Source organism: Cryptomeria japonica, chromosome 1, assembly GCF_030272615.1.
Source record: "Cryptomeria japonica chromosome 1, Sugi_1.0, whole genome shotgun sequence".
NCBI classification, from domain to species: Eukaryota; Viridiplantae; Streptophyta; class Pinopsida; order Cupressales; family Cupressaceae; genus Cryptomeria; species Cryptomeria japonica.
This window is the reverse complement of record NC_081405.1, coordinates 666,364,501-666,375,999: the sequence shown is the minus strand read 5'-3', so window position 1 is coordinate 666,375,999 and position 11,499 is coordinate 666,364,501. Positions and strand designations below refer to the sequence as shown.

Sequence of the window (11,499 nt, the reverse complement as noted above, 5' to 3'; positions counted from 1 at the left end):
GGAATGAGGAGAGGAAGAAAGAATGAAGCATAGGGATTAAGGAATGGTTAGTGGAAAAGAAAGCAATGGACAGAAAATAAGGAAGTGACTTTTAAGGATAGAAATGATGAAAGGTTATGACCCTTCAAAAGGGTGGTATTTGTGAAAGGTTATGACCCTTCGAAAGGGTGGTATTTGTGAAAGGTTGTGACCCTTGCGGAGGAAAGGCATGATGAAGGGTTGTGACTTCTCTCTCACAATGGAAGATATAAAGGAAAGAAGGTCTCATTTGAGGAGTGGAAAAGAGAGAATAATTGGGAAAGAATGTATTATTCTAAAAGGTAGCAATGAAGGGTGGTGACTCAATTCTAAAGAAGGGTGGCGACCCAAGTCTTATAAAAGGTGGTATCCCTTTCACAATGAAGTGTAAAGAGATTATTCCAATCATTCAAAGATCACTTATCAATCATCATTCCAATCATTCTAATCAAGCAAACACTCAATCAACCAATCATTCTATCAAATCAAACTTCATTCCATTATCACTCACCAATACTTAAAATCATACAATCAAGGTAATTCATTCAATCAATCAATTGCCCATCAATCATCAAGCATTGAACAAAAAAGAATATTACACAATATTGAACACTCTAATAATCAAACCTGAATATAACTTGTGAATATCCCAATCCACCGTGGTAATACAGAAATTGTTGTTTAGTTTTATATATGAATGTATTGCACATATGTATTCTATATTAATAAGCAATGAAATATACATTTAACACTACAACAGTTTGTCAAAGGGAAGGAAATAAATATGCTATCAAGGAGAACAACTATAGGGCACACTACTACAATGGCAAATAGGGAAAGGACAGTTATTAGGGCACCCCATTACACTATGAAAGGGAGGGAACAACTAAGGGCATCCTCTTGCAATTTCCTATCCAACCCCTATGTTGAGGGATTGTTGAATCTCCAGCCATGGAAGAATGGAGGGGGATTGTACAGAGGGAGAAACAATTATCTTATGGCACCCTACCATGCCTCCTTATTCCATATCTTCTATGATTGAGATCCCACATACAAATCAAACTCTAATTCAAAATCAAGATTGCATTACTTAAAGAGATATTTTACTTGGTTAGATGTAACCCTAACCCTATTTTTTTTACAATTGCAATTCTAGGGTAAATTAGGAAGGGGACATTACAACCCCTTCCATGTGTTTATATTTCAATGTTCTGTGTTTCCATTTCTTGTATATGTGTGTTGTTTAGCTTTGTTTTTTGTATGCGTACAATAACTACTTTCCTTGAAAGTGGTGCAAGACCAAGTACATATATGTTTGAGAAATTTTTTTTAAAAATCAAAATAATTGTATCTCTCATTTTTGTTGTGTATCCACTTTTTTGCAAAATATGTCTACGTCATTTTAACTCGTCATTAAACCAATAGTGTGTTTGCTTATGCTTACGTGATGTGGTTTTTTGTGTTTGTTTTATTTTCATTTTACACCCCTTCCATGTGTTTATATTTACATGTTCAATAAATTGTGATGTGTTTCAATTTCTTCTATATGTTTGTTGTTTAGCATTGTTTTTTGTATGCGTAGAATAACTGCTTTCCTTAAATGCATTGCAAGACCAAGTACATATATGCTTGAGAAAAACAAATTAAATAAATCAAAATAACACTATTTTTGTTCTGTATCCACTATATATGTATAAAATTATATATGTTCAATATACTCTTTTACTTCAGCATATTTATTTCCTCTTTAATATATCAATTCGCTAAAGTTGGGTTAAAATACAATAAAAATGCTCTACAATTTCTTTACTATGGTTTGAACTCTTTAAAACCCTTTACAATATTTTTAGCCCTTGTTCACCCTTTAGAATGTTTTAGCCCTTGCTCGAATCTTGACTACTCTTCTGTATCTTTGTTTATCCTTATGTGTTTTTAGGTTCCCTCATTTTCCATGTGTTCAGACCCTTATATAAGTCTTGCGGATCCCTATACAACCCATCCTTATCCTTGTTCACCCAACATTTAATTTTGTGTCTCCTTTCATGCATTGTCAAACCTTATTTCCACCTTGTCTCTCATATAATCTCACTTCTGAATGATCAAATTAACGTGAAACCACCTACTATTTACAGTCTCACAATGTTTGGGAGCTCTGACATTAAATCTCATTTACACACACCCCCCCACCCCCCACCCAAGGAGCATTCCCATTATCCAATGTGATTTCACCTGCTATTTTCAGTCTCGCAATGTTTGGGAGCTCTGACATTAAATCTCATTTACACACACACACCCCCCCACCCACCCGCAAGGGGCATTCCCATTATCCAATGTGAATTATTTTGGTGATTTTTGCCACCAAAATTTACAAGCACCTCATTAGTGACCCACTTATTTCTCATGTTTATTTACCCTATGCATTTCACTCATCCTTGCAATCAACCTTTCCACAAGTGCTTACACATTGGAGTAACTGCTTTTGGCGCTTGTTTTCTTTTTCCATCTAACGCTCTTGTGGCTTCCTTTTTTCCTTGTACATAGAAATGTCCATCCATTTTCTCCTTCCTAGCAATTACAAAACCCATTTTCTTGCCCTTTTCTAAATATCCTCTTCCACCTCCAAATCGTTGCCCACATTTGATCATCTACTACCCATTGTTTATGCAAAACAATCTACTATGCTGATGTTTATGCAAAACTGTTTAACAGAACGAATGTTTGAAATATATTAATGGATCTACATATGCAAAATTAAAATATTTTGTAGGGATGATACTAGTATGCAGCCCTTAAACTACCTAGAAACAAGTAAATTGAATCAGATAATATTAAGTAAATTACATGTATAGGGCCCAAATAATTTTAAGACTCTCGTCAATTAGCCATATTTGATATAAATATCAACTCAATGACTATGAACCTCGTCTCCTCAAGGCAAGTTGGAATCCTTTTGTTTCTTTAAATGTGACTTAAATAACAAAGTAATATCTAAAATGCTAAATGGGTACACCATCCTCGAATCAAAAAGGAACAAAGCTCAACTTCTTTGGTACATTATGATATTGGAAGTCCATCCAGAGCAGTTCCGAATTAAGAGTTACCCTCACTAGCAAGATAACCTTAAAGAAAAATTATTTTGCTAACTCTCGAAAATGTTTATCCCTTGACTTGACTCAACAGTTGGATATTACCTTGGTGCCTTTCCCTTAGAATGCAAATAAAAAGATACAGACACAACCCTGCAAAGAAGCTTATCATTAAACTTTTTCTTTTTTAAAAGAAAGGACCAATTTATACTGCCTAAAGGACAAATTATAATAAGTGTAGAGTAGCCTTAATCAATGGAAAGCTAAAAAACCTTAAATGTGTTACTTACATTGAACCGAGGACAAAAGGAAGAGTCAAGTGAAACCTAAAAAGAATCATTGATATAAATGTTGTAAGAAGCATTACAACGGAAGTGGAGTAAACCTGTAAAAATTAGGGGGATGTTAGATACAGTATCAAAAGGCAGTAGTATGTGCAAATACTAATAAGTTGAATGTAATAACAAATGTACCTTGACAATATTATTTGCATATTTCATTGCCATAGATACTGCAATCCCACTGCAGAGAAGTGATATAAGATCAAATGTAATCATATAACCGAGGAAACAAAAACAAATTATTTTGTTAAACACCCCTCCTGACAAATGTAACATGCAAGAAATGCAGAAAAATGATGTACCTAAGAGCATGGTTGATAATCGTGCATACTGTGATGAGTGAATAACCATGGAAAAATCCCCTGAAAAACATCCAACGTTACTTCATATGAGATATGATTATATTTGTGTAAATGGTATTGTTGATCCTCCAAAGAATGCAGAAGAAAAGGGTATATGGTTTGTGACAATAGAATTGGCATTATTCCAGTTGATATGTACAACAGATCCATATTCCATAGAAAGAAAAGCATTTAATTTAAATATAAACATATTCACAAAGTTCTATGATGGTAATGAAGTCAAGTGCACAAGACACTGCCATACTTGTTCATAATATCGTCATGATCCTGTGTAAGCATAGCTCCAACATTGAAAATCATGCCAAAGTTATACAGCCAGAAATTTTGCACATTGATATTCCTTAAAGGTCGCTTTTTAATGATCAGCTGATAGAATACAAGAAGTGATAATGGTCATGTTAACATGTTCTCTCAAAAGAAACTTTCATCAAGAAGTTCAAATCTATGGACCTAATTCAAATTCCAAGGAGAAAAACAGTTATAATAGACTTATCATACCGAGCGTATGTTAGAAACAAATATACTTTATAATGACTTGCATGTTTCTAAATCTATAAGCAACCAACCAAACATGCAATGCTTAGTCAAATTAATAGACAGACATTATAGTAAAGTGGACTGTTATTTTTGTCTATACAACGACATAAAAATAGCCAGTAGAAGGTTTGCCCTATACCTCAGTGTAAACACCAGCAAAGCCACTCAATAGTGCCATCACCTGCAACAACCATAGTCATGTAATGTTAAACATAACATAATTCCACTGTATATAGCAAAATGCAACCAAGCTTGAGATGCTTCCATTATCCTTGAGATCCAAGGATGGTTAAAACTCCAAATAAATTAATTAGCTTACAATAGCCATCATCCAGCCCTGAAGCGGGGTCTGTAAAACATGATCAGAACTGCACCAAGATATTATGTTGTTAGAAATAATGCAATTGAAGCTTCTAAATAAATAGTGTGCAATAAACTATCAGTAGTGTTGCTCAACATTTCAAGTCTTTGTCTAGTTTTTCTAAAGCACTTTAAAAAAAGATTTTGTTTGCACGATCCATTTTAGAGCACTGCTACTTGAGTATGAAATGAAGATAATGCTTAAACCATCTCAAAATCGTACAACTTGCCATTATAATACACAAGAACCAAAGAAAATGTGTAAACCATCTTGAAATATTACAACTCACCATCACAATATACAAGAATAAATACACCCACAACAAATATTTACATTAAAAATTAAAATGGGTGAGGAGCAAAAATGAATTTTGTGACTTGAAAAGATGAAAAAATGTCACACGAAAAAGGAGTGCAAAAAACTAAATTGTAGATAGGGCAGATTGAGTGGCTATGAAGACATTAACTTACAATGAAGTTAGCTCTGCGGTTGTGCATCCAATACATAATAGAATATAAGCTGACCGTTGAATCTCTATTAATCTGCAACAAATAGATAATTTAGCAACAAACAAGCATTAAAAAAATCCATGGTAGAGAATTCATCATATTATACCCTCAATGATGCCTCTGAATCATAGTTTTTACAGTTTAAAAATCTAGTTGCATATACAGTTACTATTAATTCTGTAAATGTTAACAAACAGAGTGAATCTCCTACTGCTCTACAATCAAGAAAATGTTACATTGGCAATTATTTATTTGACGATTCTAAATTTGCATATACAATGTCTGGAGAGAAAATTAACAAGATATATCTAACTAAAAGTCATTAGATAGATATCTACCTTCATTGCTTTGTATCCCTTCACAAAATGAAATAAAGTCATTAAATAGATATCTACCTTCATTGCTTGTATCCCCTCACAAAATGAAATAAAGTCATTATATAGATATATTAACATATTTGTGAAACAAAGAAAATAGAATGGGTTGCAAAATCAGTGTTTGCATAACAAATGCATGAAGGCCAAAAAAGTACTACGCTGTCAAAAGAAATAAGTGACATGTGGTTACTCTCCTTGATATGATGAGAATTACTTAGAAATAAAATAATATAAACATGATGCAAAAACAACATTGAGTGGGAGAATATCAAGGTATCTAGAGACCAAAATACCAAACATAACAAAAGACACTTGGTTAAGGAATGATTGACAAGTTGGCAGTTGATATAGTTTTGATTCAAGAGACCAAGTTGTCTGAAGTTAAGGCCCAAGACTTCTCTAAATTTTGTTTTAAATGGAGCAGTTTGTTTCAAGTTGCCACTAGATAAACAGGGGGGCTTGGTATCCTTTGGAATCCATCATCTATTTCTATTTTCTCAATTGCTTCCAACTCTAATTGGATGATTTTTGGAGTTTCTAGTATGGGTGGACTTACGGATTTCCCCTTGATTAATGTTTATGGTCCTATAAAAACTGAGGAGAAGGAGAGAGTTTGGGGGGAGACTCTCAATCATGTTAATAGGTTTAACCTAGATAGAGTTATTGTGGGCAGAGATTTTAATGCTATTCTAGATTTGGATGATAAATTGGGTGGACTTAGGAAAAGCTCCAAAGTAATGGAGGATTTTAGGGATTTCATCAACTCTATAAAAGTGGTAGATGTGGTTCCAAAGAATGGTATGTTTACTTGAACTAACAAGAGCATATTTTTCTCTAAGATTTCAAAAAGATTGGATAGGTTCTTTGTTAGCAATTTTTGGATTAATGGGAAGTTTATGACCTCCACAATCATTATACCACAAGTTGGTTAAGATCATCTTCCTATTTTGTTGAATATAAATCAAGACACGACAACTTGTAGGAGCTATTTCAATTTTTTAAGAATATGGTGGAGAGATCCTAATTTTAAAAGAAATCTCAAAAGGTGGTGGGATGAAGGAAACAAGTTTGCAGGTTCTCCTAGTTTTTATTTTGCAAAAAAATTGAAGTTTTTGAAAAAGAACATTAAAATTTGGAACAAAGAACCCTTCAAAAACATATTTGCAAAAAAAATTAAGAGTAGAAGAAGCATTGGAGAGCATCAATGAACATGTGATGTTAGCTGGAATGACTGGTGAGGAATATATACAAGAAAGTAAATTGAAAGCAGAATACTTGGAAATATTGAAGAGAGAAGAACTATATTGGAGAGGAAAATTTTGAGAACTGTGGATCGCGGAAGGTGATTCTAATACCAATTTTTTTCATGCCTCTGCCAAGGCTAGAAGAACTTTCAATAAAATCACTTCCATCAAAGATGAGAAAGGAAGTTGGTGTTCCTCCTAGAAGGATATAGAACAGGCTTCCCTAGATCACTTCATGAAGGTTTTGGGCAATGATGGATCCCTGAGGACAGATCACATTTCGTTTATCTCTAAGAACATTGTGAAACGTGTCTCCCCTAAAGATAATAAGATGCTTATGGCTCCTTTTCCATGGATGAGGTGAAAGCGGCTAAATTTTCTTTACATCCATTCAAAGCTCACGGTCCTGATGACTATACGGCCAAACTATTTCAATGGTCCTGATGACTATACGACCAAACTATTTCAATCATGTTGGTATTTCATGGGCAAAGATATATGGGTAGAAGTGGAGGATTTCAGAAAGAACAAGAGTTTTGTGAGGGAATGGAATCATACCATGATTATTCTTATTCCAAAGACGCTGGACTATGAATTGATGATGGATTTTTGTCCCATCTCACTTTGTCACACAATATACAAGATCATCTCCAAAGCTATGGCTTTGAGGCTCAAAAGGATTCTACCTAAACTTGTGACAGATAATCAAAATGGTTTTACTCTAGGCAGGGAGATTGTGGTAGTATCATATTGGTCTCATATGTGTTGCACTCCATGGTCAAAGAAAAAATTAAAGTTATGGCAATCAAGCTTGATGTAGCAAAAGCATATGATAAGGTTATTTAGAATTTTTTGTTACAAGTCCTTGTGCATATGGGTCTTGATAGAAAATGGATAGATTGTATCATTTTTTGTATTTCTTCTATTGGTTTCTCCATTTCAGTAAATGGATCTGTTTGTGGCTTCTTTGATGATACTAACGGATTGAGACAAGGAGATCCCTTATCACCATCGCTATTTGTTTTGATGGCAGAAGTGTTAGGGAGAAAAATCGGTAGATTATGCAGATCTGGCAGGTGGAAAGGGATCACTGTACACCCCCTGGTGGATCCCATTACTCATTCACAATTTGCAGATGATACACTACTATTTGGGGAACCCACTATACAGGAGGCATCTATTATCAAGACAACACTAGAGGAGTACTCAAAGGCATCGGGGTAGATCATGAATAAGGAGAAATCACAAGTGTTCTTTCTAAACACTAGTAGACAATCCCATAATAAAATAGCCCATCTATTAGAATATGCAGTAGACAAAGCCAAATTTGGGAGGGTGTGATCAACAAGTGTAAAGGCAAATTAGAGCAGTGGAAAAATAGATGGCTATCCCAAGCAGGGAGGCTTACCATGATTAGATTAGTCTTATCGGCTATTCCTATTTATATCATGTCATGCTTCAGGATGCCTCAGGTGGCTAGCAAGAAGATAGACGATTTTCTCAAGAAATTCATATGGGAAGGGGCAAAGGAGACTAAGAAAATCCCACTAATTAATTGGGAGACAACATGTTTGACTAAAGAGGAAAGAGGGGTTGGTTTAAGGAAAATGGATCTTCAAAACCTAGCATTAGGTGCACAGCTAGCGTGGAAGATGTAAAAATACCTTGAGAAACTCTGGCGCAGAGTGTTGAGGAATAAATATTAGGATTCGGAGGACTCAAAGAGAATTTTTACTCCTGCAAACACAACCAAGGGATTGGTTGTGTGGAATTTATTGTGGGAAAGTAGACTCATTATTACCAATAATCTATCCTAGCAAGTTAGGAATGGGTGGAAGGCAAAATTTTGGGATGATTCGTGGGATGGTGGGAAGCCTATCAGGGAAATGTTTGAGGATCAGAATTGGGTGAATGATGTGGCAAACAAAATAGGTGATAGAGTGGATCGGTATTTTGAAGGAGGAGGTGCTAGGGGAGATAAGATTAAGTGGAAGCTAATAGAGATTGGGAGTAAGGAATTGTGCACCAAACTAGCTGAAATATTAAGGAGTGGGACGTTATTGGTATCTGAGGAAGAAGATATTCTTTTTTGGTGTGTTGTCAAATCAGGGGACTATAGTGTTAAACTAGGGTATGAAATACAAAGACAAAGAGTGAGGGACTCCTTCTAGCCACATAAGTTATGTTGGAGCAATGTAATTCTACCTAAAGTCGGAGCCTTTCTTTGGATTTCCCTTCATGATAGGGTACTCACTGGGAGCAGACTGGAGACTATAAGCATATTTGGGCCTAGAAGAAGTGTATTATGTAGAGATGAGAAGGAGACAATGAGTCATTTGTTGTATAAATGTCAATTGGTTGCAGGTATTGGGAATGGTTGTTTGGTATGTTTAATTTGAGCATTGTTAGAAATGAAGGGTTGAAATCCTTTTTATTATCATGGCCTCAGATGGAAAATTTGAAATGGGGAGATATTTGGTTGGCAGGACCAGCTTTAGTAGTATGGCATATTTGGAAGGAGAGAAATAGGAGAATATTTCAGGATGTGGAGATCTCTATCGAACAACTTATTTCAAAAATTAAGATTGCCATAGAGGAAGTAGTTAATGGTAAAAGCGTAATGAGAAAGAAGTTTAGATATAACAATTGGGATAAAAGTATGGAGTCTAAATAGTCTTTTAAAGAAAGAGGATTAGTCGCTCCTTCTAAGAAATAGGTAGACAAGAATCTAATCAAATGGATTACACCACCAAAGGATTGGGTGAAGCTTAATTTTGATGGGGCCAGTAAAGGTAATCTAGGTAGGGTTCGTTTCGGGGTTTTTATTAGAGATACGGGTGGTGAACTGATTAGTGGAGTGTACGGTAATCTAGGGAAGTGCTCTAACAATGAAGCAGAAATCAGAGCTTTAGAAGTAGGTTTGAACATGTGCAGTGAAGGGGACATCTCCAAGGTTATCATTCAAGGAGATTCCCAAGTCATTGTCGATGGTGTGACACATTTTGCTTTTCACAATTGGAGGTTAAATAAATGGCTACCTTGTATAAATAATTTATTGGATCGGATTGGGGTTTTTGAAATTATTCATACATATAGAGAAGGTAACAAAGTGGCCGACTTATTGGCTAATTTGGGAGTAGTAGGGGAAAATCAGTACTGCTCATTCCGACCAATTGATGCATCTCAAGATGTAATGGAAGTCATCAGGAAGGACACCCTGAATCTTTCCCGATGGGGCATAGGATACGGATAATATTATTATATATGTGAGGTCTCCTCGCCTCGCTTCCTTTCTTAAGGAATGGTTATCATTATGGTCGTTGAACTTCTCAGTTATGCATTGTAGATAAGGTATCAGAACTCTGTGAGTACCGTCGGTGATATGTCGTAGTCATGGGGAAGTACAAGAGTAGTACTATGAGATTTTGATGGTTATTTCCAGATGGACATGGAAATTCTAAGTAGTCAGTAGGAGCAGAATTAGCAAGTTCGGAAGATCTAAAACTAGATTTTCCCAGATTATGGTTTGTTGAGGTTGTTTCACCAGATTCTAGAAGCAATGGATTCCTATAAGAAGAGAGAAGTTTTTTAGGGAAAACCATCTCTGTAGTTATAAGGTGTATAGGATGGCTCCATTTATAGCGATTGCATGCAGAAATTGTGCAGAGACTATTGGGCATCAATGCATTACACTTTTTAATGTAGAGAATGAAATATATGAGGCTATTCTGGAAATGGTGGATATTTCCTTGAATTTGGAAAGGAACTGGTACGATGGCTTCATTTATGAGGTTGTATTAGATCCGATTGTGGATGTTCTGGAATCCAAGGGGAGTTGCATCAAGATTGGTGGAGACTTTGTGAATGAAGCCTATGGGGATGCGGTGGCGGCAGCTCTGTGTGAGATGTAGAATGGAGTGAAGGAAAGTACTCTCAAAATTTATTTAAATCTTAATAACTATTTGTCCTCTGACTTAGAAGAAGAGACAGATGAGGATGAAGATCAGACAGGTGATGAGGAGGTCGGCAATGCTCAGAATATGGTGGACAGTGAGGAGGAGAGAGAGGATAGGGAGCGGATAGAGGAGAAGCATCGAAAGAAGGATTATGAATGGAGATCTGACTGCATTTAGAAAGTTGAAGGAGGTTGATGAATGGTGGCTAATAGAGGCATTTTCGAATACTCTTTTCAACCTGGGTGAACTGATTTCACAAGTGTTGAACTTTCTGAGGAATGTGTAAGGGGTATTGTATAGATACGAATTTGTATGTGTCGGGTCTGAATAGGTATTAGGTAGTTAATTCAGTTGTCCCTAGTATTTTAAGTAGTAGATGATCTTCTTGGATAGTATTGTAATAGATTTGGATATTTTATGTACAACTTTTTGGAGCAATATAGGGAGCTATCCCCATAAAGATAACACTTACCAAAAAAAATAGTAGTTGTGTTCTTAATAAATTGGGTTAATTTATTAGAAATAATATTAGTTTAATAGAAGTGATGTTATATTTTGGTAAATATAAATAAAATAATTAATAGAATGTTGACCCACTTTTCATCAAAAAAAATTAAACATAACAAAAAATAGAAATCATATTTTTCATATATCAATGTAATATGGTAGAGGTAATTGTAGAAAGTGTTAAAGAGGAATGAAAAAGTA

At 35.2% G+C, this 11,499-nt stretch overlaps 1 protein-coding gene across 1 annotated transcript; it reads right to left on the bottom strand.

The window, feature by feature from the left end:
• Positions 1-2,847: 2,847 nt before the first annotated feature.
• LOC131072011 (CMP-sialic acid transporter 2) lies at positions 2,848-10,437 on the bottom strand. The gene is made up of 9 exons (XM_059211569.1): positions 10,241-10,437; positions 5,176-5,247; positions 4,664-4,712; positions 4,484-4,525; positions 4,052-4,173; positions 3,748-3,807; positions 3,578-3,626; positions 3,395-3,489; positions 2,848-3,257 (listed from the first exon to the last, which is right to left on the bottom strand). The coding sequence occupies exons 1-9, from the start codon at positions 10,435-10,437 to the stop codon at positions 3,206-3,208; spliced, it is 738 nt and encodes a 245-aa protein (XP_059067552.1). The 3' UTR covers positions 2,848-3,205.
• Positions 10,438-11,499: the final 1,062 nt, after the last annotated feature.